The sequence below is a fragment of the Salmo salar genome, chromosome 06, assembly GCF_965601325.2.
Source record: "Salmo salar chromosome 06, fSalSal1, whole genome shotgun sequence".
NCBI lineage: Eukaryota > Metazoa > Chordata > Actinopteri > Salmoniformes > Salmonidae > Salmo > Salmo salar.
Genome location: NC_138296.1, coordinates 13,701,370 through 13,729,072, shown reverse-complemented (window position 1 = coordinate 13,729,072; position 27,703 = coordinate 13,701,370). Strand labels below are relative to the sequence as shown.

Here is a 27,703-nt window from a genome sequence, read left to right as displayed (position 1 = left end):
ACAAGGCATTACAGAGGGTAGTGTGAATGGCCCAGTACATCGCTGTGGCCAAGCTTCCTGCCATCCAGGACCTCTATACCAGGCGGTGTCATAGGAAGGCCCTGAAAATGGTCAAAGACTCCAGCCACCTTAGTCATAGACTGTTCTCTCTGCTACCACACGGCAAGCGGTACCGGAGCGCCAAGTCTAGGTTCAAGAGGCTTCTAAACAGCTTCTACCTCCATGCCATAAGACTCCTGAACATCTAGTCAAATGGCTACCCAGACTATTCACGTTGCCCCCTCCCCACCACTGCCACTCTCTGTTGTCATCTATGCATAGTCACTTTAATTATCTCTACCTACATGCACATACTACCTCAACTAACTGGTGCCTCCACACATTGACTCTGTACCGGCACCCCCCTATATATTGTTATTTTTCACTGCTCCTCTTTAATTACTTGTTACATTTCTCTCTTATTCTTATCCATATTTTTTTCAACTGCATTGTCGGTTAGGGGCTCGTAAGTAAGCATTTCACTGTAAGGTCTGTTGTATTCGGCGCATGTGACTAATAAAATTTGATTTGAAGTTATATGGACTCAGTGTGTGTAATAGGGGTTGATATGATATTTTAGTGACTAACCCTTCCTCCATCCCCCATACATACACCATCTATCTGTAAGGTCCTTCAGTCAAGTATTGAATTTCAAGCACAGATTAAATTACAAAGACCAGGTACCTTTTTGAAAGCCTTATAAAGAAGGGCAGTGATTCGTAGATGGGTAACAATAACAAATCAGACATTTAATATGTATTTAAGCATGGTGAAGTTAATAATTATTCTGTGGATGGTGTATTAAACCACCCAGACACATAAAAGATGCAGTCCTCCTTTTGAACTGAGCAGCAGGATTGAAACAGCTCAGGGATGTCACCATGAGGCCATTGGTGATTTAAAAAAAGCTGTGATGGGAGAAAACTGAGGTTGGCCCAACAACATTGTAGAGTATCCACAATAATGACTTACAATGGCAGATTGAAAAGAACAATACAAATATACAGAATAAAAATATTGCAAAACATTCATCTTGTATGTGTAACAGTATAGCTTTCGTCCCTCTCCTCACCCCAACCTGGGCTTGAACCAGGGACCCTCTGTGCACATCAACAACTGACACCCCACGAAGCATCGTTAACCATCGCGCCACAAAAGCCGTGGCCCTTGCAGAGCAACTACTTAAGGTCGGAGAGCGAGTGATGTCACCCGATTGAAACGCTATTAGCGCGCACTACCGCTAACTAACTAGCCATTTCACATCGGTTACATATGCAACAAGGCACAAAAGTAATACTTAAAAAAAACACTGCAAAGTCTTACATTTGGGGCAAATCCAACACATCACTGAGTAACTAACTGCCTCCTTATTTTTAAGCATGGTGGTGGCTGCATCATGGTATGGGTATGCATGGGGAGTTTTTCAGGATAAAAAGAAACGGGATGAAGCTAAGCACATGCAAAATTCTTGAGGAAAACCTGCTTCAGTCTGCTTTACACCAGTCACAGAGAGGAATTCACTTTTCAGCAGGAAAATAACCTACAACACAAGGCCAAATCTACACTGGAGTATTTTACCAAGAAGACAGTGAATGTTCCTGAGTGGTACAGTTTTGACATAAATCTGCTTAAATCAATAGCGAGACTTCTTGACAGAGCTTGAAGAACTTTAAAAATAATAAAAATGGGCTAATATTGCACAATCCAGGTGTGTAAAGCTTTAAAAGATTTACCCAGGAAGACACAGCTGTAATCGCCCCCCTAAGTCAAATGTATTGAGCCCCCTAAGTCAAATGTATTGACTTAGGGGGCTCAATACTTATGCAACGACTATATTTTTGTTATGTAATCTCTATTCATATTAAATCAATAAAACATCTTCCACTTTGACTTGAGTATTTTGTGAAGATTGTTGACCCAAAAAATATTTTATTCCTTTTTAATCCCACTTTGTACCAACAAAATGTGAGGAAATCCGAGGGGTGTGAACACTTTTGCAAGGCAGTGTAAGTGTAGTGGTGGAGCCTCCCTATGGCCCATCCTAGTTGACAGCAGTTCTAGGCTAGCATGTAGGCCTGCTGCAGGGCTGCCCAACCCTCTTCCAGAAGATCTACCGTCCTGTACTTTTTCACTCACTCACCTGATTCTAATTATTAGCAGGTCACCCAGACCTTAACTAGTGGAATCAGGTATGTTGGATTGAAAACCTACAGGATGGTAGATCTTCAGGAAGAGCTTTGGGCATACTTGGTTTAAAATATCAAGTAATAGTTTTAAATGAAAAAGTATTTACAAATGTACTTATGTTATACTGTACATCTACATCCAGTGTAACTATCAATTTACTGTAATATAACCTATATACATACCACACGTTGTCCTCCCTCTCAGTATTTACCTTCAACCTCTTAGACAGTTTGCTGTACATTATTTAAAGTTACAGGAACATAGAAATGAAAAATATATGTTCATCATTATCAGTATTGTGACAGCTAGAGAGGCCAGAGACCTACAGCGGTCTTAAAGGGAGGGTGAGGGGCCAGGGACACACAGGCTGGTTAGGGGGAGGTGGTGGGGCCAAGGACCCCCAGGGGCCTACAGGGTGGTTAAGGGAAGGATGAGAGGCCAGGGACCCCCAGGGGCCTACAGGGGTGCTGTGAGGGGAGGGTGAGTGGCCAGGGGCCTACAGGGGTGCTGTGAGAGGCCAGGGACCCACAGGGGCCTACATGGGTGCTGTGAGGGGAGGGTGAGAGGCCAGGGAGCCCCAGGGGCCTATAGGGGTGTTAAGTGGAGGGTGAGAGGCCAAGGACCCACAAGGGTGTTAAGGGGAGGTTGAGAGGCCAAGGACCCACAGGGGCCTACAGGGGTGTTAAGGGGAGGGTGAGAGGCCAGGGACCCACAGGGGCATACAGGGGTGTTAGGGGAGGTTGAGAGGCCATGGAGCCCCAGGGGCCTATAGGGGTGTTAAGTGGAGGGTGAGAGGCCAAGGACCCACAGAGGCCTACAGGGGTGCTAAGTGGAGGGTGAGAGGCCAAGGACCCAGAGGGGCCTACAGGAGTGGTAAGGGGAGGGTGAGAGGCCAGGGAGCCGCAGGGGCCTACAGGGGTGTTAAGGGGAGGATGAGGGGCCAGGGACCCACAGGGGTGCTGTGAGGGCCCCTGCTAGTAGAATATAGGGGCTGATCTGTCATCATTGATGGGTTGTCTGAAGTAAATCTCCAGGGCTCGGTCACTGTGGAGAGAGGGAGCAAGGAAGAGAGATGTTTAGTCTGGATAGAACACACATGGAAGACACTTGAGTCAAACCCCTAATCCCAACCCTAAGGTATTTATCTCCAGTCTGCTGTTTGGTAGATTATAGAGACCCCTATAGAAACCAGAAAGTACAATAACAGTAGCCATTCTCCACTGACTAAATACTTTTGTTTCTCAATGTGTGTCTGTAGTTATTATTTATAAAGTGAATGTTAGAGCCAGCATGCAGGCGAGAACAAACAATGTAGTGCTTATTATTGGAGTGAAGTGTTAAACATTTACTCTGAGAGTACAGGACAGACAGGCAGGGTTAGAAGGACTTAGGAGTCTTCCGACACTTTTACCTCCATGGAAAAACATTATTTTGCAACCCAGGGCCTCCTGGATTGTCTGGAAGAAACCCCGCCTCAGGAAGGAAAGCCAATCAGAGAGGTCGAAGGTTGGAAAAGGAAAAAACAAAACAGGGATGTCCAGCACCTTACTGAAGCCAGACAGCCAATGACAGCCGAGAGAACCAGAGCGTGTGTGATTAGTTGGTTGGCTGAGTGAGCGAGCAAGCAGCGATGGAGGCTGGTGACTTACTGACGTCCTGTTCTTTCAGAACCGGGACATTTCTGGACCCAAACTGGAAGGTAAAGAAAACCCTTGGGTTTGACTACCTTAGTGTGCATCCAAAACTGCACCGTATTCCCTATGCAGTGCACTACGTTTGAGTGTACTATGTAGGGAATAGGGTGCTTAAAGCTCATCTCTCATAATGAATTCATGCATAGTGATGTCACAGTTCTTAAAGGCATTGGCACAGCTAGTTAGTCTGATGTCAGATGAACATACATTAACTGATATAGGGTTCATTTCCCAGGCACAAATTAAACCTGATATGTGTCCACAACGGAACCCTATTCTCTATATAGTGCACTACTTTAGACTAGAGTCCTGATCAAAAGTAGCGCACTATAAAGGGATTAGGGTTCCATTTGGGAGGCAATTTATTCCTGGTTTAAAAATCATGGTTGCTTGAGAAATACTTTTTTTTGTTCCAAGACTACAGGATTAATCTGTGTCTGGGAAGCCAGCTCTTTGACTGGATTTGTGAAGAATGATGGAAGACTGACAATACACATTTTCATGCCCTCAACTTAGCCAAGTCACAGCCTGATGTTTGTCAGCAGACATGATGTGTAAAAAGCCTAACCACAGGGCTGTCAAGGGGACATGTGTAGCTGCTATAGCACAGCACCTTCTCTACTACAGGTTTCTACAACCAGGGGTATTAGGACTTTCCACAGGGGGTACTAGGACTATCCACAGGGGGTACTAGGACTTTCCACAGGGGGTACTAGGACTATCCACAGGGGGTACTAGGACTATCCACAGGGGGTACTAGGACTATCCACAGGGGGTACTAGGACTATCCACAGGGGGTACTAGGACTATACACAGGGGGTACTTGAAAAGACTCATGAGACCACAGGGTTACTGGTAAAATGCACGGGGGGGTTACCCCGGGCACAGCAGAATTCAGTTGGTGCTACAGTAACAGAAACAGTTGGTGCTACAGTAACAGAAACAGTTGGTGGGACGGTAACAGAAACAGTTGGTGGGACGGTAACAGAAACAGTTGGTGGTACGGTAACAGAAACAGTTGGTGCTACGGTAACAGAAACAGTTGGTGGGACGGTAACAGAAACAGTTGGTGGGACGGTAACAGAAACAGTTGGTGCTACGGTAACAGAAACAGTTGGTGCTACGGTAACAGAAACAGTTGGTGCTACGGTAACAGAAACAGTTGGTGCTGCGGTAACAGAAACAGTTGGTGGGACGGTAACAGAAACAGTTGGTGGGACGGTAACAGAAACAGTTGGTGGGACGGTAACAGAAACAGTTGGTGGGACGGTAACAGAAACAGGTGGTGGTACGGTAACAGAAACAGTTGGTGGTACGGTAACAGAAACAGTTGGTGGGACAGTAACAGAAACAGTTGGTGGGACGGTAACAGAAACAGTTGGTGGTACAGTAACAGAAACAGTTGGTGGGACAGTAACAGAAACAGTTGGTGGGACAGTAACAGTTGGTGGGACAGTAACAGTTGGTGGGACAGTAACAGAAACAGTTGGTGGGACAGTAACAGAAACAGTTGGTGGGACAGTAACAGAAACAGTTGGTGGGACAGTAACAGAAACAGTTGGTGGGACAGTAACAGAAACAGTTGGTGGGACAGTAACAGAAACAGTTGGTGCTACAGTAACAGAAACAGTTGGTGGGACAGTAACAGAAACAGTTGGTGGGACGGTAACAGAAACAGTTGGTGGGACAGTAACAGAAACAGTTGGTGGGACAGTAACAGAAACAGTTGGTGGTACGGTAACAGAAACAGTTGGTGGGACGGTAACAGAAACAGTTGGTGGGACAGTAACAGAAACAGTTGGTGGTACGGTAACAGAAACAGTTGGTGCTACGGTAACAGAAACAGTTGGTGGGACGGTAACAGAAATAGTTGGTGGGACGGTAACAGAAACAGTTAGTGGGACGGTAACAGAAACAGTTGGTGGGACGGTAACAGAAACAGTTGGTGGGACAGTAACAGAAACAGTTGGTGGGACAGTAACAGAAACAGTTGGTGGGACAGTAACAGAAACAGTTGGTGGGACAGTAACAGAAACAGTTGGTGCTACAGTAACAGAAACAGTTGGTGGTACAGTAACAGAAACAGTTGGTGGTACAGTAACAGAAACAGTTGGTGGGACAGTAACAGAAACAGTTGGTGGGACAGTAACAGAAACAGTTGGTGGGACAGTAACAGAAACAGTTGGTGGGACGGTAACAGAAACAGTTGGTGGGACGGTAACAGAAACAGTTGGTGGGACGGTAACAGAAACAGTTGGTGCTACGGTAACAGAAACAGTTGGTGGGACGGTAACAGAAACAGTTGGTGGGACGGTAACAGAAACAGTTGGTGGGACGGTAACAGAAACAGTTGGTGGGACGGTAACAGAAACAGTTGGTGGGACGGTAACAGAAACAGTTGGTGGGACGGTAACAGAAACAGTTGGTGGGACAGTAACAGAAACAGTTGGTGGGACAGTAACAGTAACAGTTGGTGGGACAGTAACAGAAACAGTTGGTGGGACAGTAACAGAAACAGTTGGTGGGACAGTAACAGAAACAGTTGGTGGGACAGTAACAGAAACAGTTGGTGGGACAGTAACAGAAACAGTTGGTGGGTCAGTAACAGAAACAGTTGGTGGGACAGTAACAGAAACAGTTGGTGGGACAGTAACAGAAACAGTTGGTGGGACAGTAACAGAAACGGAAACAGTTGGTGGGACAGTAACAGAAACGGAAACAGTTTGGGAACCACTGCTCTACTAGATCAGATCAGACAGTATTATACTTAGTGTGTTACACTATATCCACAGAGCCAGAAACTAGGGAAGCGTCCCAAAGTACACCCTATATGGGTCCTGGTCAAATATATATATATTTTTAATTGAACCTTTATTTAAACTAGGCCAAACCCGGACAACGCTGGGCCAATTGTGCGGCCACCTATGGGACTTCCAATCACGGCCGGTTGTGATACAGCCTGGAATCAAACCAGGGTGTCTGTAGTGACTGCTGAAATGCAGTGCCTTAGACCGCTGCGCCACTCGGGAGCCCAAAAGTAGTACACTGTGTAGGGAATATGGGTGTCGTTTGGGATGCGCCCTATGGCTTCAGGCTATAACCCTAATGCAACTGAAAGTTCAAACAAACCAGGATTATATTCACATGGCAGCAAAACTAGAGAAATACTGTCTAAAGAAGGAGAGGAGGCAGGAAGGAAAGGAGAGGAGGCAGGAAGGAGAGGAGGCAGGAAGGGAAAGGAGGTAGGAAGGAAAGGAGAGGAGGCAGGAAGGAAAGGAGATGGACACATCTATAGTGCCATTCACAAACACACACATTCACCACACACACTGATACTCAAATGGTTCAAATCACATCATGATGACGTGGCGATCAGAGCTTGGTTGCTATGGGATACCAGAGGTAGTGCATAGAGGATGAGGTGGACAGGGAGAGGTAGAGATGAGGTGTGGACGATGCAGACGCCATGACAACAGACAATATGTGGGAAATTATGTGACGAGTGATGATTCACAAAAAAAAAAGATGGCAGAGAAAAGAACAAGTTTGGCCAGTACTGGTCCAAAACATACTGATGTCAATCAAAATAGATTTTTTTGAAATTAAATAATTTCAAATATATATATTTTTTAAGTCATTAATTTGACAAAACAGATCTCTCGTCTGAACAAACTGTTTATTAATATATAGATATGTTTTATTTAGAATACTTTTTGTAAAAAGTCACCATACATTCAATGTCAAAGTTCAATAGTATCACATTTCTGATCATTGCGCCTAGCATGCTCAAAGATAATAATAACTTTTTATATTATTCAAATAAATATTTTGTATTTTTCTGGAAATCTTTTTACAACAACACTTAACGCATTTTTCAAAGAAATTAAGACCAAAAAAGGACATAATCACTCAGGACATACGATGATAATCATATTATTAAACATATTGTTTGTACTTTCTTTCAACTAGATCACAGCAGTTATGGAGAAAATTAGACAAAGGTCATGGAAGGTTCAAATGGTTGTAGAGGGGTCAATGATGACCGCCCCAACTGCTGAAAGAGCATATTCAGGGGTCAGAAAAGGTCCAAACTGAGGTCCATCAAGGAGTATTTCAAGGAAATGAATATTTCAGACTGACCACTCATGGGATGGCTTGGAGGAGGCCCTAGAAAGGACTGGAGGTATATAGTGTGATTTGAAACCAGATATATTTTGCACTGTGAAACATTTATTTATATCTTTTTTCAAAATAATCATCTTCATTTAAAGAATCATTAAAAGAGGAAAATACGAAATTTGTCCGGGATGGTAATTATCACCCAGACAAAAGTTGATAAAACAAAAGTGATTCTTGCGTCAAATTTGAAGGGGTGTCCAAGTTAAACTAAGATATTTATATTCCACAACCTAAGTTGCACATTAAACTACCACAGAAAAAAGGAACATTTCAGAAGTAAGGCATAATGACGCTGTCGACAAAAACCTCAAAGCATTGACAGGTCACACCAGGCAATGAGTGCAGCGCCACAGGGTATATCAAAGGAACAACAGACAGAATATCTGCACAGCCTCACTGCAAACAAAGGCTACGTCCCAAATAGCACCCATTCCCTATAGAATGGGCCCTATGGGCCCTGGTCAAATGTACATAGGGAATAGGGTTCCATTTGACACATCCAAAGTCTCCCTTATCATGTTTAGTCATTCCACGTGCTTTAGAAAAAGCAGTTTAGTCCAGTTCAGTGGCTGAGTGAGTACAATGACTGTATACAATGTTGATATTTTTGGCACTTGTACCGTACACGAACATGTCTTTTCAGATTTAACAAAATGACACAACCATGTACATGCATGAAAGTCAAAGACAAGCAGTGGCAAAGGCAGTCTCTTGTTTGAGATTGAGAGTTAGTAGTGTCCATTTTGTCTCTCGCACGGACAATGATTAGATAGAGAAGTTCAAAGTTCAGAGTGGGAAACGCTGCAAGCCGATTGGTGGACGGGCTCCTCCCTGGCTCTCCCTCTCAGCGCCCTCCTCATCCTCTACCCACCAACCGCCACTGTCACCGCCACCGACCCGAGGAAGGAAGGAGTGAAGGAGGGATCAAGGAGAGGAAGAAAGGACAGAAAGGAGGGATGAGACTCGGAGCTCCTCCACTTGGAGAAGGAGTGCATGGAAGCAGGGGGGAGGAGGGGGATACAGGGAGACTGAGGGGGAGAGACAGGGAGGAGACTAAGGGGAGACTGAGGGGGAGAGACTAAGGGGGAGAGTAAGGGGTGAGATTGAGGGGGAGACTAAGTGGTGAGATTGATGGGGAGAGACTGGAAGGGGGGGAGGGGGGTGCTGGAAAGAGAGGGGGAGGCCCCTGTGCTATCCGGTAGGGAGCTGTCTCTGTCTGTTCTCACACTGTCGAAATCAATTTGCCATCGGGATCAGAACTGTGGAACAAGGAACAAAGAGAAAGGAAGCTTGCCAGGTGGGAAGAGAAGAGACACACTCCGAGAGAAGATGGAGGGACAAGACAGCCACAAGGCAAGGAGGGCAGGCAGGGGTGGATTTGGGAGGAGCGGTGTAGGGAGGAGAGGGGTGCTGTACCATCAGCGTGTTTTGAGGGGAACAGTTTGAACAAGGCAAGGCACAGAATCACTCATCTTGATCACATGATGAGTAGTGATCAGTAGTTAGTCGGAGATCAGTGATTCTGCACAGTCAGACTGCAGTGTCGTCCATCTCAAACACGCACCATGAGGAGCAAGTACTCCCCTCCCACCTAAACCTCCCACACCAAAACACACCTGGCTGCCATAGTTACCGAGATGGGAATCCCTTCATCAGGGTCATGTTCATTAGGACAAACAAAACGCTTTGCAACAGACATTTGCATTTCTTATTGTACAAGTCCAGGTTAGTACCACTTGTTTCAGTCAGTTTTCCTCCGTTTGGTAACCTAATGAACACGACCCAGGCCTCTATATCACCATCTGAATATTAATGATGATAGCAGAAAACTAACTTTTGAAGAGTAAAGAAATTGAATGTATTGATATTAGAATGTTTCACAGAATTACTTGTCTTTTTGAACAATATGCAAATTCAACCCAAGTAACCTAGAGGCCATTTGTGATGAGGTAATCCAAGTCATCTGGTTGGCAGTGGGGGTCTGGTGTAAGATGAGTTCAGTACCTCTAGGGTGGAGACACCCTGGGCCCGTTAGGTCTATAAATACAAGATCTGACCCAGAATCAGATATTCAGGAACAAAAATAGTATGTGAAACGACCATAGACTTGGATAGACAGCTCAAGTGCAAAAAAGCCTGTTTTAGCATGGACAGCTCCATTGAGGACATTCACCATTTTGAAGTAGTCAACTGGGTGGGACTTCCTATTGGTTATGGAAGGATCACATAATTCCACCCAGGTCATCAGGAGGGATCAGCCAATGAATGATACTACGGAACAAACATTATATAAATGGAGGTGGTTGTAAATAGCCAACCATGGATTTATACCTGTTCAGACAACAGACGGCAGTGTTGATCATTTCAGCTTGTTAACCGACGGTCAATAGAAGAAGAAGAAATTGCCTTCTTTCTTTTAGAGGAAAACTCCACCCAAAAGTGATCTTTTGGTTATTGTTTCATTAGTCCATTGTTGACATAGTCCCCCAAAAGTTTTTCTTGTCAGCAAGATATGTAACTTAAAAAAAAATGAAATCATCCCTGTAAAATACAGCATCATATGATGGGTATGATTTCTGTTTTTTTAAAGTTACATATGTTGAAAACTTGATTGCTGACAAGTAAAACGTTTTTGGTACTACTTCAACAATGGACTAATGAAACAAATACCAAAAAAATCGCTTTTGGGTGGAGTTTTCCTTTAAAATTGAAAAATCCCTCAATGGTGCTACCAATGCTGTCACAGAAGCCATTATGGCAAAGATGCAAAAAAGAGCTCTCTATCAAACTCTATGTAGAAGGACTTGGAGCGCCAGACCAGAGCTCATCAGAGCTCCAGCCTCACCAAGCAGTGATGTCAACATGAGGTCAGAATGATGTAATTCGATATGTCACAACACGCATACATACAAGTAAACGCACACGCGCGCGCACGCACGCACGCACACGCACACACACACACACACCTTCCCCATTGTCAGACAGACAGAAATAAATCAATGTCTTCAGATGAACCTAGGTTAACCCCTCCTCCCACAGCAGTGGATCTGACTTCTGATTGGATTACAGAAACTAACTCTGTCCCAAATGGAACCCTATTCCTAATTAGCTGCACTGCTTCTGAAAAGGGCCCATAGGGCTCTGGTCAAAAGTAGTGCACTATACGGAATAGGGTGCCACTTGGGATAGAGTCAGTTTGAGAGACAAACATTGACTCAGAAACAGTTGGAGAATAAACCTTCTAGACACTAGTTATATGAAATGCTGTTGTCATTAAATAACACAAGTCAATATAGCAGCTATGGAGTCTGAGGAAAAAGCAAGCATGACCCAAAAAGAGGAGAAATGAAAGCTTCCTCAGAGCTGGACATCCAAGACTGGTCTTATATAATATATGCCATTTAGCAGACACTTTTATCCAAAGCCTGACGAGCTGCAGTGTCTCCAAGTTTTAACTCAGACTAAACAGCTAAACTTCTACATCAAAGCAATATCGGTCTTTAATGATCTATACTGAACAAAAATATAAACACAACATGTAAAGTGCTGGTCCCATGTTTCATGAGCTGAAATAAAAGTTCCGAATTTTTCCATAAGCACAAAACATCTTATTTCTCTCAAATTCTGTGCACAAATTTGTTTACCTCCCTGTTAGTGAGCATTTCTCTTTTGCCAGGATAATCCATCCACCTGACAGGTGTGGCATATCAAGAAGCTGATTAAACAGCATTATCATTACACAGGTGCATCTTGTGCTGTTGACAATAAAAGGTCACTCTAAAATGTGCAGCTTTGTCACACAACACAATGCTACAGATGTCCCAAGTTTTGAGGGAGTGTGAAATTGGCATGCTGACTGCAGGAATGTCCACAAGAGCTGTTGCCAGAGAATGTCATGTTCATTTCTCTACCATAAGCCGCGTCCAATGTCGTTTTGGAGTATTTGGAAGTTCGTCCAACCGGCCTCACAACCACAGACCATGTGTAACCACGCCAGCCCAGGACCTCCACATCCAGCTTCTTCACCTGTGGGATCGTCTGAGACCAGCCACCCAGACAGCTGATGAAACTGAGGCTTTGCACAACCGAAGAACTTCTGCAAAAACTGTCAGAAACAGTCGCAGGGAAGCTCATATGCATACTTGTAGTCCTAATTAGGGTCTTGACCTTACAGACATCGTAACAGACTTCGCTGGCCAATGGCACGCTGGAGAAGTGTCCTCTTCACAGATGAATCCCGGTTTCAACTGTACCTGGCAGATGGCAGACATGGTGTCATGTGGGCGAGCGGTGGGCGAGCGGTTTGCTGATGTCAATGTTGTGAACAGAGTGCCCCATGGTGGTGGAGGTGTTATGGTATGGGCAGGCATAAGCTAAGGACAACGAACACAATTACATTTTAATCGTTGGCAAATTGAATGCACAGAGATACCATGACGAGATCCTGAGGCCGATTGTTGTTCCATTCATCCACCGCCATCACCTCATGATTCAGCATGATAATGTATGGCCCCATGTCGCAAGGATCTGTACACAATTCCTGGAAGCTGAAAATAAATGTGCCAGTTCTTTCATGGCCTGCATACTCAAACATGTCATCCATTGAGCATGTTTGGGATACTCTGGATCGACGTGTACGACAGCGTGTTCCAGGTTCCGCCAATATCCAGCAACTTTGCACAGCTATTCCACAGGCCTCAATCAACAGCCGGATCAACTCTATGGGAAGGTGATGGCTGCATGAGGCAAATGATGTTCACACCAGATACTGACTGGTTTTGTGATCCACACCCCTACTTTTTTTTAAAGGTATCTTTGACCAACAGATGCATATCTGTATTCCCAGTCATGTGAAATCCATAGATTAGGGCCTAATGAATTTATTCCAATTGACTGATTTCCTTATATGAACTGTAACTCATGTTGCACTTATATTTTTGTTCATTGTAGTTTTATTTTTACTCTCATATCCCAGTCTAGTCAGTGCTGTGTATCTAGTCATACATATTTAATCGTGATCAGTCATTCATACCATCCACTGTAACAACCAGGTCAGTGCAGTAGTTCACATTCATACTACATTGTGATCAGTCATTCATACTATCCACTGTAACTACCAGGTCAGTGCAGTAGTTCACATTCATACTACATCGTGATCAGTCATTCATACCACTCAAAGTTACTACAAGGTCAGTAGTTCAGGGAGGTTGAGAATAAGGTTCTTACCTTGCAGCAGCAAAGCGACTGTCATAGTCCTCAAGGGCAGGCTGGAATGGAAAAGAACATTATCATGACACAGTTCATTCCTACATTAGAACACTCCTTAGCACACAGTTCATTCCTACATTAGAACACTCCTTAGCACACAGTTCATTCCTACATTAGAACACTCCTTAGCACACAGTTCATTCCTACATTAGAACACTCCTTAGCACACAGTTCATTCCTACATTAGAACACTCCTTAGCACACAGTTCATCCCTACATTAGAACACTCCTTAACACACAGTTCATTCCTACATTAGAACACTCCTTAACACACAGTTCATTCCTACATTAGAACACTCCTTAACACACAGTTCATTCCTACATTAGAACACTCCTTAACACACAGTTCATTCCTACATTAGAACACTCCTTAACACACAGTTCATTCCTACATTAGAACACTCCTTAACACACAGTTCATTCCTACATTAGAACACTCCTTAGCACACAGTTCATTCCTACATTAGAACACTCCTTAACACACAGTTCATTCCTACATTAGAACACTCCTTAACACAGTTTATTAATACATTTTTTAAAATGTAACCTTTATTTAACTGGGAAAGTCAGTTCTTATTTACAATGACGGCCTACCAAAAGACAAAAGGCCTCCTGTGGGGACGGGGGCTGGGATTAAAAATAAAAATAAATTCAATAAAAATGTATTAGAACACATTAGAACACGCCTTAATAGAGGCCGATTAATTAGGGCTGATTTCATGTTTTCATAACAATCAGTAATCTGCCTTTTTGGACGCCGATTATGGCGGATTACATTGCACTCCACGAGGAGACTGCGTGGCAGGCTGACCACCTGTTCCAAGAGTGCAGCAAGGAGCCAAGGTAAGTTGCTAACTAGCATTAAACTTATCTTATGAAAAACAATCAATCTTCACATAATCACTAGTTAACTACACATGGTTGATGATATTACTAGTTTATCTAGCTTGTCCTGCATTGCATATATTCAATGTGGTGCCTGTTAATTTATCATCGAATCACAGCCTACTTCGCCAAACGGGGGATTATTTAACAAAAGCACATTCGCGAAAAAAAGCACAATCGTTGCACCAATGTACCTAACCATAAACATCAACGCCTTTCTTAAAATCAATACACAGAAGTATATATATTTTTTTTACCTGCATATTTAGTTAAAATAAATGCATGTTAGCAGGCAATATTAACGAGGGAAATTGTATCACTTCTCTTGCGTTCAGTGCAAGCAGAGTCAGGGTATATGCAACAGTTTGGGCCGCCTGGCTCGTTGCGAACTGTGTTTCTTCCTAACGAAGACCATAATTAATTTGCTAGAATGTTACATAATTATGACGTAACATTGAAGGTTGTGCAATGTAACAGGAATATTTAGACTTAGAGTTGCAACCCGCTCGATAAAATACGGAACGGTTCTGTATTTCACTGAAAGAATAAACATTTTGTTTTCGAAATGATCGTTTCTGGATTTGACCATATTAATGACTTAAGGTTCATATTTCTGTGTTTATTATATTATAATTAAGTCTATGATTTGATATTTGATAGAGCAGTCTGACTGAGCAGTGGTAGGCAGCAGCAGGCTCGTAAGCATTCATTCAAACAGCACTTTACTGGTTTGCCAGCAGCTCTTAGTAATGCTTGATTCACAGTGCTGTTTATGACTTCAAGCCTATCAACTCCCGAGATTAGGCTGGCAATACTAAAGTGCCTATAAGAATATCCAATAGTCAAAGGTATATGAAATGCTAATGGTATAGAGAGAAATAGTTGATGCGTCATAATTCCTATAACTACAACCTAAAACTTCTTAACTGGGAATATTGAACCACCAGCTTTCATATGTTCTGAGCAAGAAGCTTAAACGTTAGCTTTTTTACATGGCACATATTGCTCTTTTACTTTCTTCTCCAACACTTTGTTTTTGCATTATTTAAACCAAATTGACCATGTTTCATTATTTATTTGAGACTAAATAGATTTTATTTATGTATTATATTAAGTTCAAATAAAAGGGTTCATTGTTCATTCAGTATTGTTGTAATTGTCATTATTACAAATATATATATAAAAGAGCGTCTGGATAAGAGCGTCTGCTAAATTACGTAAATGTAAAAATCGTCTGATTAGTCGGTATCGGCTTTTTTTGGTCCTCCAATAATCAGTGTCGGTATCAGCATTGAAAAATCATAAATCGGTCGACCTCTACTCCTTAAAACACAGTTCATTCCTATATTAGAACACTACATAACACAGTTCATTCCTAAATCTCACAAATCCTGCCGTTAATAGTTAATACCTCACAAATACTGCCGTTAATGGCCTAATGATACATCAATGACTGTGCGTAACTGTATTTTAATTTTACATATTTTATTCATCTTTACTTAACTAGGCAAGTCAGTTAAGAACAAATTCTTATTTACAATGACGGCCAACCCCGGGCCAAACCCTAACAACGCTGGGCCTATTTTGCGCCGCCCTATGGGACTCCCAATCACAGCTGGTTGTGATAGTCTGGAATCGAACCAGGGTCTGTAGTGACGCCTCTAGCACGAAGATGCAGTGCCTCGCTGCACCACTCGGGAGCCCCAAGTATGGTCATGTATGATCACTCACACAGTGTCTATTTTATAGATGTATTTCAGAAACTCTCATGTATAAAAGCAGTTATTGAAAGAGAGCCTCCAGCAGATGGCGCCAGAGCCATGCTCCTACTCGATATCCCTGTGTTCTCTTGCAGTATTACTCCTTACCAGGGTCTGTTAACAGAACAATACACCAACCTGACTGGAGTCCTCCAGATAGCCAATCAGACCAGACACCTCTACTCTCCAGACTGAATCAACCACAGTGGATTACATTTTAGTCATTTAGCAGACGCCCTTATCCAGAGCGACTTACAGTAGTGAATGCATACATTTCATACATTTTTTTCTCCGTACTGGTCCCCCATGAGAATCGAACCCACAACCCTGGCGTTGCAAACACCATGCTCTACCAACTGAGCCACACGGGACCATTACTGGGAAGAGGGCGTGTTCTGAGTGGGAGATTGTGTTTGTTGTGTGTCTTTAGAAGTATATGGCTGTCTGTTTCAGTTGTGTAGAGAAAATGGTGTAGGGCCGTGGCCTGGTGTGTGTCAGCGTCCTTCCATCTGTGTGTCAGCATCTGTCCGACTGTGTGTTCGCTCGCAAACACTGACCTGTGTGGTAAAGCCTGCCATGCTGTAGGGCCTGGGTCTGCTCTGTGCCAGGCTCTGTGCCAGCAGGCGGGCAGTCAGGCCGTAGTCGGGCATGGGCAGAGACATGTCGCTCTCCAGCAGGTTCCCGGTGCTGCTGCTCTTCCCATGGTGCAGACTGGAGGGGACAGCAATCATTCAGTCAATCAAATCAAGCTTTACTGAACGTGAAGAGGTGAGATGGTACTGGACATTATCATATTATTGTTCCAGCCTGAACGGTATAGTACTGGCTAGGATATTAGCTACTTACTTCACCTGAACGGTATAGTACTGGCTAGGATATTAGCTACTTACTTCACCTGAATGGTATAGTACTGGCTAGGATATTAGTTAGTTACTTCACCTGAACGGTATAGTACTGGCTAGGATATTAGCTACTTACTTCACCTGAACGGTATAGTACTGGCTAGGATATTAGCTACTTACTTCACCTGAACGGTATAGTACTGGCTAGGATATTAGTTAGTTACTTCACCTGAACGGTATAATACTGGCTAGGATATTAGCTACTTACTTCACCTGAACGGTATAGTACTGGCTAGGATATTAGTTAGTTACTTCACCTGAACGGTATAGTACTGGCTAGGATATTAGCTACTTGCTTCACCTGAACGGTATAGTACTGGCTAGGATATTAGTTAGTTACTTCACCTGAACGGGATATAGTACTGGCTAGGATATTAGCTACTTACTTCACCTGAACGATATAATACTGGCTAGGATATTAGTTAGTTACTTCACCTGAACGGTATAGTACTGGCTAGGATATTAGCTACTTACTTCACCTGAACGGTATAGTACTGGCTAGGATATTAGCTCCTTACGTCACCTGAACGGTATAGTACTGGCTAGGATATTAGTTAGTTACTTCACCTGAACGGTATAGTACTGGCTAGGATATTAGCTACTTATGTCACCTGAACGGTATAGTACTGGCTAGGATATTAGCTCCTTACGTCACCTGAATGGTATAGTACTGGCTAGGATATTAGTTAGTTACTTCACCTGAACGGTATAGTACTGGCTAGGATATTAGCTACTTATGTCACCTGAACGGTATAGTACTGGCTAGGATATTAGCTACTTACTTCACCTGAACGGTATAGTACTGGCTAGGATATTAGCTCCTTATGTCACCTGAACGGTATAGTACTGGCTAGGATATTAGCTACTTACTTCACCTGAACGGTATAGTACTGGCTAGGATATTAGTTAGTTACTTCACCTGAACGGTATAATACTGGCTAGGATATTAGCTACTTACTTCACCTGAACGGTATAGTACTGGCTAGGATATCAGTTAGTTACTTCACCTGAACGGTATAATACTGGCTAGGATATTAGCTACTTACTTCACCTGAACGGTATAGTACTGGCTAGGATATTAGTTAGTTACTTTCACCTGAACGTTATAATACTGGCTAGGATATTAGCTACTTACTTCACCTGGAGCTTCTCCTTCTCACTCTCTGGCAGCACACGTGTGTAAGAGAAGGGGAACCAGCCACGCCTGAGGGGGAAACAGGTAAGATGAGTTAAGATGATGACGCGTGCTGTAAACTACATTAGAGCTGAATCCTCTTGAGATCTGTGGTTAATTCTGACTTCTGTGGAAATCACGCATTGATGTCAACCAAAGACTTGCGCAAAATCCTCAGTTCTGAATGTCAGTCTACAAGTTAATATGCAGTACAGGAGGTTGGTGGCACCTTCATTGGGGAGGACGGGCTCGTGGTAATGGCTGGAGCGGAGTAAGTAGAATGGTATCAAATACATCAAACACATGGTTTTCATGTGTTTGATGCCATTCCATTTACTCCGTTACAGCCAGTATTATGAGCCATCCTCCCCTCAGCAGCCTCCATTGATATGTAGTACTGGACACAAGCTTACATCTTGTTCTTCTCGTTCTCCCCATAGTGCCATCCGTCACGGGCCTCTGGGACCAGCAGAGTGATGACGTCTCCCTCAGAGAAGCTGAGCAGGGTGCTGTTGTCTCCAGCCGCGTGGGAGAAGATGGCCTGGACACGGGCACGACCGTTCTTCTCCAGCCCCGCTGCCATGGAGCTAGACCTGGGCAGGGTACGGGTCTCACCTGGGGCCGGGGTGGAGAAGGGGGACATCAGTGTCACGCTACACAGCACTATGTGGCTCCTGGAAGACTTTTTACTAAGGAAGATGCTATGTTAGTTGCTAACTTGGTTACTAAGACTAGCTGATTCACAACGTCATTGTTATTCATATCTGCTTTGGGGAGATTAACCTGTTTACGTGACGCTGGCAGTATACGGTTCTCTTACCAGACAGTGACGTAACAGTATACAGTTATCTGCCAGAGACTAGCAGAGTTAGCTTAGGTTCTCTTACCAACAGAGGTCTTGTTCTTGGCAGGCTGGGGCCTGCGGACGGGCAGGGTATTGGAGTAGTGCTCACTGACCTGCATAGAGATACATGAATTACCTGTATATTATCTACATACCGTGTGTGTGTGTGATATATATATATATATATATATATATATATATATATATATATATATATATATATATATATATATGAGCATATATATATATGCTCAGTAGAGAGTTTATTAGGTACACTACCCCATTCATGAAAATAGATCACTCCTACAGACAATGAGTCACATGGCTGTGGCTTGCTTTATAAAGCAGGCAGACAGGCATCGAGGCATTCAGTTACTGTTCAATTGAACATTAGAATGGGCAAAAACAAAGTGACCTAAGCGATCACCAATTACATAGAACGCTTCTCAACCAATCACATTGCATGTTTTGACCCACTGTAGAAACAACAGTTACAGAATCATCTGCATCCACTTGAATATTAACAGACACACATTTACATTACATTTTAACATCAGCAGACACTAAGATGGATCCCTGGAGGATACCAATTGTAAATTCCTATCGCCAAGCAACTGTACAATATTCTACCAGTATATACTATCTATGTAATTCTGTGTTCTGTGCTGACCTGTCTCTGGGTGGGGGCCTGTCCCTGGGGTAGGGAAGGGGCCTGGGGAGAGGAGGGTCTTCCTTGGAGCTGGGAGACTGACACACCCCCCTCTGTCCAGTACTCTTCCTCTCCGTGGAGTCCTGTCGTACCGTTCACCATGGTCATCCCATCTGAACCCATCAGCCTCTGGAAACAGGGAATATATACATTCAGAAACATGCACTACAGCAGAGATCATCAACTAGATTCAGCTGCAGGCAAAAAAAAATATTGAGCGTATGATCGGTGGGCCGGAACATGATCATTTGTAGACTGTAAATTTGACGGGCCACCAGTTGGGGAACCGTACACTACATGACACATTAACAACAGTAGTATACTGTACATACATTCATATACGTCTGGTATCTATAGTGTGTGTAGGTTGTGTGGGAGAAGTTACAGTATATCCATATACAGTCTAGTATCTATAGTGTGTGTAGGAGAAGTTACAGTATATCCATATACAGTCTGGTATCTATAGTGTGTGTAGGTTGTGTAGGAGAAGTTACAGTATATCCATATACAGTCTGGTATCTATAGTGTGTGTAGAAGAAGTTACAGTATATCCATATTCAGTCTGGTATCTATAGTGTGTGTGGGAGAAGTTACAGTATATCCATATACAGTCTGGTATCTATAGTGTGTGTAGGAGAAGTTACAGTATATCCATATACAGTCTGGTATCTATAGTGTGTGTAGGTTGTGTGGGAGAAGTTACAGTATATCCATATACAGTCTGGTATCTATAGTGTGTGTAGGTTGTGTGGGAGAAGTTACAGTATATCCATATACAGTCTGGTATCTATAGTGTGTGTAGGAGAAGTTACAGTATATCCATATACAGTCTGGTATCTATAGTGTGTGTAGGAGAAGTTACAGTATATCCATATACAGTCTGGTATCTATAGTGTGTGTAGGTGAAGTTACAGTATATCCATATACAGTCTGGTATCTATAGTGTGTGTAGGAGAAGTTACAGTATATCCATATACAGTCTGGTATCTATAGTGTGTGTAGGATAAGTTACAGTATATCCATATACAGTCTGGTATCTATAGTGTGTGTAGGAGAAGTTACAGTATATCCATATACAGTCTGGTATCTATAGTGTGTGTAGGAGAAGTTACAGTATATCCATATACAGTCTGGTATCTATAGTGTGTGTAGGAGAAGTTACAGTATATCCATATACAGTCTGGTATCTATAGTGTGTGTAGGATAAGTTACAGTATATCCATATACAGTCTGGTATCTATAGTGTGTGTAGGAGAAGTTACAGTATATCCATATACAGTCTGGTATCTATAGTGTGTGTAGGAGAAGTTACAGTATATCCATATACAGTCTGGTATCTATAGTGTGTGTAGGAGAAGTTACAGTATATCCATATACAGTCTGGTATCTATAGTGTGTGTAGGAGAAGTTACAGTATATCCATATACAGTCTGGTATCTATAGTGTGTGTAGGAGAAGTTACAGTATATCCATATACAGTCTGGTATCTATAGTGTGTGTGGGAGAAGTTACAGTATATCCATATACAGTCTGGTATCTATAGTGTGTGTAGGTTGTGTAGTAGAAGTTATAGTATATCAATATACAGTCTGGTATCTATAGTGTGTGTAGGAGAAGTTACAGTATATCCATATACAGTCTGGTATCTATAGTGTGTGTGGGAGAAGTTACAGTATATCCATATACAGTCTGGTATCTATAGTGTGTGTGGGAGAAGTTACAGTATATCCATATACAGTCTGGTATATATAGTGTATGTGGGAGAAGTTACAGTATATCCATATACAGTCTGGTATCTATAGTGTGTGTGGGAGAAGTTACAGTATATCCATATACAGTCTGGTATCTATAGTGTGTGTAGGTTGTGTAGGAGAAGCTACAGTATATCCATATACAGTCTGGTATCTATAGTGTGTGTGGGAGAAGTTACAGTATATCTATATACAGTCTGGTATCTATAGTGTGTGTAGGTTGTGTAGGAGAAGTTACAGTATATCCATATACAGTCTGGTATCTATAGTGTGTGTAGGTTGTGTAGGAGAAGTTACAGTATATCCATATACAGTCTGGTATCTATAGTGTGTGTAGTTTGTGTAGGAGAAGTTACAGTATATCCATATACAGTCTGGTATCTATAGTGTGTGTAGGTTGTGTAGGAGAAGCTACAGTATATCCATATACAGTCTGGTATCTATAGTGTGTGTGTAGAAGAAGTTACAGTATATCCATATACAGTCTGGTATCTATAGTGTGTGTAGGAGAAGTTACAGTATATCCATATACAGTCTGATATCTATAGTGTGTGTAGGAGAAGCTACAGTATATCCATATACAGTCTGGTATCTATAGTGTGTGTGGGAGAAGTTACAGTATATCCATATACAGTCTGGTATCTATAGTGTGTGTGTAGGAGAAGTTACAGTATATCCATATACAGTCTGGTATCTATAGTGTGTGTAGGAGAAGTTACAGTATATCCACATACAGTCTGGTATCTATAGTGTGTGTAGGTTGTGTGGGAGAAGTTACAGTATATCCATATACAGTCTGGTATCTATAGTGTGTGTAGGAGAAGTTACAGTATATCCATATACAGTCTGGTATATATAGTGTGTGTAGGTTGTGTGGGAGAAGTTACAGTATATCCATATAGAGTCTGGTATCTATAGTGTGTGTAGGAGAATTTACAGTATATCCATATACAGTCTGGTATCTATAGTGTGTGTGGGAGAAGTTACAGTATATCCATATACAGTCTGGTATCTATAGTGTGTGTTGGAGAAGTTACAGTATATCCATACAGTCTGGTATCTATAGTGTGTGTAGGTTGTGTAGGAGAAGTTACAGTATATCCATATACAGTCTGGTATCTATAGTGTGTGTAGGTTGTGTAGGAGAAGTTACAGTATATCCATATACAGTCTGGTATCTATAGTGTGTGTTGGAGAAGTTACAGTATATCCATATACAGTCTGGTATCTATAGTGTGTGTAGGTTGTGTAGTAGAAGTTATAGTATATCCATATACAGTCTGGTATCTATAGTGTGTGTGGGAGAAGTTACAGTATATCCATATACAGTCTGGTATATATAGTGTATGTGGGAGAAGTTACAGTATATCCATATACAGTCTGGTATCTATAGTGTGTGTGGGAGAAGTTACAGTATATCCATATACAGTCTGGTATCTATAGTGTGTGTAGGTTGTGTAGTAGAAGTTATAGTATATCCATATACAGTCTGGTATCTATAGTGTGTGTGGGAGAAGTTACAGTATATCCATATACAGTCTGGTATCTATAGTGTGTGTAGGTGAAGTTACAGTATATCCATATACAGTCTGGTATCTATAGTGTGTGTAGGAGAAGTTACAGTATATCCATATACAGTCTGGTATCTATAGTGTGTGTAGGATAAGTTACAGTATATCCATATACAGTCTGGTATCTATAGTGTGTGTAGGAGAAGTTACAGTATATCCATATACAGTCTGGTATCTATAGTGTGTGTAGGAGAAGTTACAGTATATCCATATACAGTCTGGTATCTATAGTGTGTGTAGGATAAGTTACAGTATATCCATATACAGTCTGGTATCTATAGTGTGTGTAGGAGAAGTTACAGTATATCCATATACAGTCTGGTATCTATAGTGTGTGTAGGAGAAGTTACAGTATATCCATATACAGTCTGGTATCTATAGTGTGTGTAGGAGAAGTTACAGTATATCCATATACAGTTTGGTATCTATAGTGTGTGTAGGAGAAGTTACAGTATATCCATATACATTCTGGTATCTATAGTGTGTGTAGGAGAAGTTACAGTATATCCATATACAGTCCGGTATCTATAGTGTGTATAGGTTGTGTAGGAGAAGTTACAGTATATCCATATACAGTCTGGTATCTATAGTGTGTGTGGGAGAAGTTACAGTATATCCATATACAGTCTGGTATCTATAGTGTGTGTAGGTTGTGTAGTAGAAGTTATAGTATATCCATATACAGTCTGGTATCTATAGTGTGTGTAGGAGAAGTTACAGTATATCCATATACAGTCTGGTATCTATAGTGTGTGTGGGAGAAGTTACAGTATATCCATATACAGTCTGGTATATATAGTGTATGTGGGAGAAGTTACAGTATATCCATATACAGTCTGGTATCTATAGTGTGTGTGGGAGAAGTTACAGTATATCCATATACAGTCTGGTATCTATAGTGTGTGTAGGTTGTGTAGGAGAAGCTACAGTATATCCATATACAGTCTGGTATCTATAGTGTGTGTGGGAGAAGTTACAGTATATCCATATACAGTCTGGTATCTATAGTGTGTGTAGGTTGTGTAGGAGAAGTTACAGTATATCCATATACAGTCTGGTATCTATAGTGTGTGTAGTTTGTGTAGGAGAAGTTACAGTATATCCATATACAGTCTGGTATCTATAGTGTGTGTAGGTTGTGTAGGAGAAGCTACAGTATATCCATATACAGTCTGGTATCTATAGTGTGTGTAGGAGAAGTTACAGTATATCCATATACAGTCTGGTATCTATAGTGTGTGTAGGTTGTGTGGGAGAAGTTACAGTATATCCATATACAGTCTGGTATCTATAGTGTGTGTAGGAGAAGTTACAGTATATCCACATACAGTCTGGTATCTATAGTGTGTGTAGGAGAAGTTACAGTATATCCATATACAGTCTGGTATATATAGTGTGTGTAGGTTGTGTGGGAGAAGTTACAGTATATCCATATAGAGTCTGGTGTCTATAGTGTGTGTAGGAGAATTTACAGTATATCCATATACAGTCTGGTATCTATAGTGTGTGTGGGAGAAGTTACAGTATATCCATATACAGTCTGGTATCTATAGTGTGTGTTGGAGAAGTTACAGTATATCCATATACAGTCTGGTATCTATAGTGTGTGTAGGTTGTGTAGGAGAAGTTACAGTATATCCATATACAGTCTGGTATCTATAGTGTGTGTAGGTTGTGTAGGAGAAGTTACAGTATATCCATATACAGTCTGGTATCTATAGTGTGTGTAGGTTGTGTAGTAGAAGTTACAGTATATCCATATACAGTCTGGTATCTATAGTGTGTGTGGGAGAAGTTACAGTATATCCATATACAGTCTGGTATATATAGTGTATGTGGGAGAAGTTACAGTATATCCATATACAGTCTGGTATCTATAGTGTGTGTGGGAGAAGTTACAGTATATCCATATACAGTCTGGTATCTATAGTGTGTGTGGGAGAAGTTACAGTATATCCATATACAGTCTGGTATCTATAGTGTGTGTAGGAGAAGTTACAGTATATCCATATACAGTCTGGTATCTATAGTGTGTGTAGGAGAAGTTACAGTATATCCATATACAGTCTGGTATCTATAGTGTGTGTGGGAGAAGTTACAGTATATCCATATACAGTCTGGTATCTATAGTGTGTGTAGGTTGTGTAGGAGAAGCTACAGTATATCCATATACAGTCTGGTATCTATAGTGTGTGTGGGAGAAGTTACAGTATATCTATATACAGTCTGGTATCTATAGTGTGTGTAGGTTGTGTAGAAGAAGTTACAGTATATCCATATACAGTCTGGTATCTATAGTGTGTGTAGGTTGTGTAGGAGAAGTTACAGTATATCCATATACAGTCTGGTATCTATAGTGTGTGTAGGTTGTGTAGGAGAAGTTACAGTATATCCATATACAGTCTGGTATCTATAGCGTGTGTAGGAGAAGTTACAGTATATCCATATACAGTCTGGTATCTATAGTGTGTGTAGGAGAAGTTACAGTATATCCATATACAGTCTGGTATCTATAGTGTGTGTAGGAGAAGTTACAGTATATCCATATACAGTCTGGTATCTATAGTGTGTGTAGGAGAAGCTACAGTATATACATATACAGTCTGGTATCTATAGTGTGTGTAGGAGAAGTTACAGTATATCCATATACAGTCTGGTATCTATAGTGTGTGTAGGTTGTGTGGGAGAAGTTACAGTATATCCATATACAGTCTGGTATCTATAGTGTGTGTGGGAGAAGTTACAGTATATCCATATACAGTCTGGTATCTATAGTGTGTGTTGGAGAAGTTACAGTATATCCATATACAGTCTGGTATCTATAGTGTGTGTAGCTTGTGTAGGAGAAGTTACAGTATATCCATATACAGTCTGGTATCTATAGTGTGTGTAGGTTGTGTAGGAGAAGTTACAGTATATCCATATACAGTCTGGTATCTATAGTGTGTGTAGGTTGTGTGGGAGAAGTTACAGTATATCCATATACAGTCTGGTATCTATAGTGTGTGTAGGAGAAGTTACAGTATATCCATATACAGTCTGGTATCTATAGTGTGTGTAGGAGAAGTTACAGTATATCCATATACAGTCTGGTATCTATAGTGTGTGTAGGAGAAGTTACAGTATATCCATATACAGTCTGGTATCTATAGTGTGTGTAGGAGAAGTTACAGTATATCCATATACAGTCTGGTATCTATAGTGTGTGTAGGAGAAGTTACAGTATATCCATATACAGTCTGGTATCTATAGTGTGTGTAGGTTGTGTAGGAGAAGTTACAGTATATCCATATACAGTCTGGTATCTATAGTGTGTGTGGGAGAAGTTACAGTATATCCATATACAGTCTGGTATCTATAGTGTGTGTAGGTTGTGTAGTAGAAGTTACAGTATATCCAAATACAGTCTGGTATCTATAGTGTGTGTAGGAGAAGTTACAGTATATCCATATACAGTCTGGTATCTATAGTGTGTGTAGGAGAAGTTACAGTATATCCATATACAGTCTGGTATCTATAGTGTGTGTAGGTTGTGTAGGAGAAGTTACAGTATATCCATTAACAGTCTGGTATCTATAGTGTGTGTGGGAGAAGTTACAGTATATCCATATACAGTCTGGTATCTATAGTGTGTGTAGGTTGTGTAGTAGAAGTTACAGTATATCCATATACAGTCTGGTATCTATAGTGTGTGTAGGAGAAGTTACAGTATATCCATATACAGTCTGGTATCTATAGTGTGTGTGGGAGAAGTTACAATATATCCATATACAGTCTGGTATCTATAGTGTGTGTGGGAGAAGTTACAGTATATCCATATACAGTCTGGTATCTATAGTGAGTGTGGGAGAAGTTACAGTATATCCATATACAGTCTGGTATCTATAGTGTGTGTAGGAGAAGTTACAGTATATCCATATACAGTCTGGTATCTATAGTGTGTGTAGGTTGTGTAGGAGAAGTTACAGTATATCCATATACAGTCTGGTATCTATAGTGTGTGTAGGAGACGTTACAGTATATCCATATACAGTCTGGTATCTATAGTGTGTGTAGGTAGAAGTTACAGTATATCCATATACAGTCTGGTATCTATAGTGTGTGTAGGAGAAGTTACAGTATATCCATATACAGTCTGGTATCTATAGTGTGTAGGTTGTGTAGTAGAAGTTACAGTATATCCATATACAGTCTGGTATCTATAGTGTGTGTAGGAGAAGTTACAGTATATCCATATACAGTCTGGTATCTATAGTGTGTGTGGGAGAAGTTACAGTATATCCATATACAGTCTGGTATCTATAGTGTATGTGGGAGAAGTTACAGTATATCCATATACAGTCTGGTATCTATAGTGTGTGTAGGAGAAGTTACAGTATATCCATATACAGTCTGGTATCTATAGTGTGTGTGGGAGAAGTTACAGTATATCCATATACAGTCTGGTATCTATAGTGTGTGTAGGAGAAGTTACAGTATATCCATATACAGTCTGGTATCTATAGTGTGTGTAGGAGAAGTTACAGTATATCCATATACAGTCTGGTATCTATAGTGTGTGTAGGAGAAGTTACAGTATATCCATATACAGTCTGGTATCTATAGTGTGTGTAGGTTGTGTAGGAGAAGCTACAGTATATCCATATACAGTCTGGTATCTATAGTGTGTGTAGGGAGAAGTTACAGTATATCCATATACAGTCTGGTATCTATAGTGTGTGTAGGTTGTGTAGGAGAGGT

The 27,703-nt window shown here is 41.6% G+C and overlaps 1 protein-coding gene across 4 annotated transcripts in view; it reads right to left on the bottom strand.

Annotated features, from left to right (window-relative positions):
- Positions 1–767: 767 nt before the first annotated feature.
- LOC106606286 (BAR/IMD domain-containing adapter protein 2) overlaps positions 768–27,703 on the bottom strand; it is a 263,933-nt gene continuing 236,997 nt past the window's right edge. For 2 of the 4 annotated variants that reach the window (XM_014202428.3, XM_082976331.1), the window contains 7 exons: positions 19,603–19,770; positions 18,976–19,045; positions 18,502–18,703; positions 18,050–18,118; positions 16,570–16,723; positions 13,326–13,366; positions 768–3,270 (listed from right to left, as the gene is read on the bottom strand). In XM_014202428.3, coding sequence (XP_014057903.1) covers positions 3,201–3,270; positions 13,326–13,366; positions 16,570–16,723; positions 18,050–18,118; positions 18,502–18,703; positions 18,976–19,045; positions 19,603–19,770 — 774 coding nt within the window. In that variant the 3' untranslated portion in view covers positions 768–3,200. Of the gene's footprint in view, positions 3,271–3,875; positions 3,919–7,595; positions 9,359–13,325; positions 13,367–16,569; positions 16,724–18,049; positions 18,119–18,501; positions 18,704–18,975; positions 19,046–19,602; positions 19,771–27,703 lie in introns of those variants that run through there. The other 2 variants (XM_014202430.3, XM_014202429.3) reach the window with 2 other exon arrangements.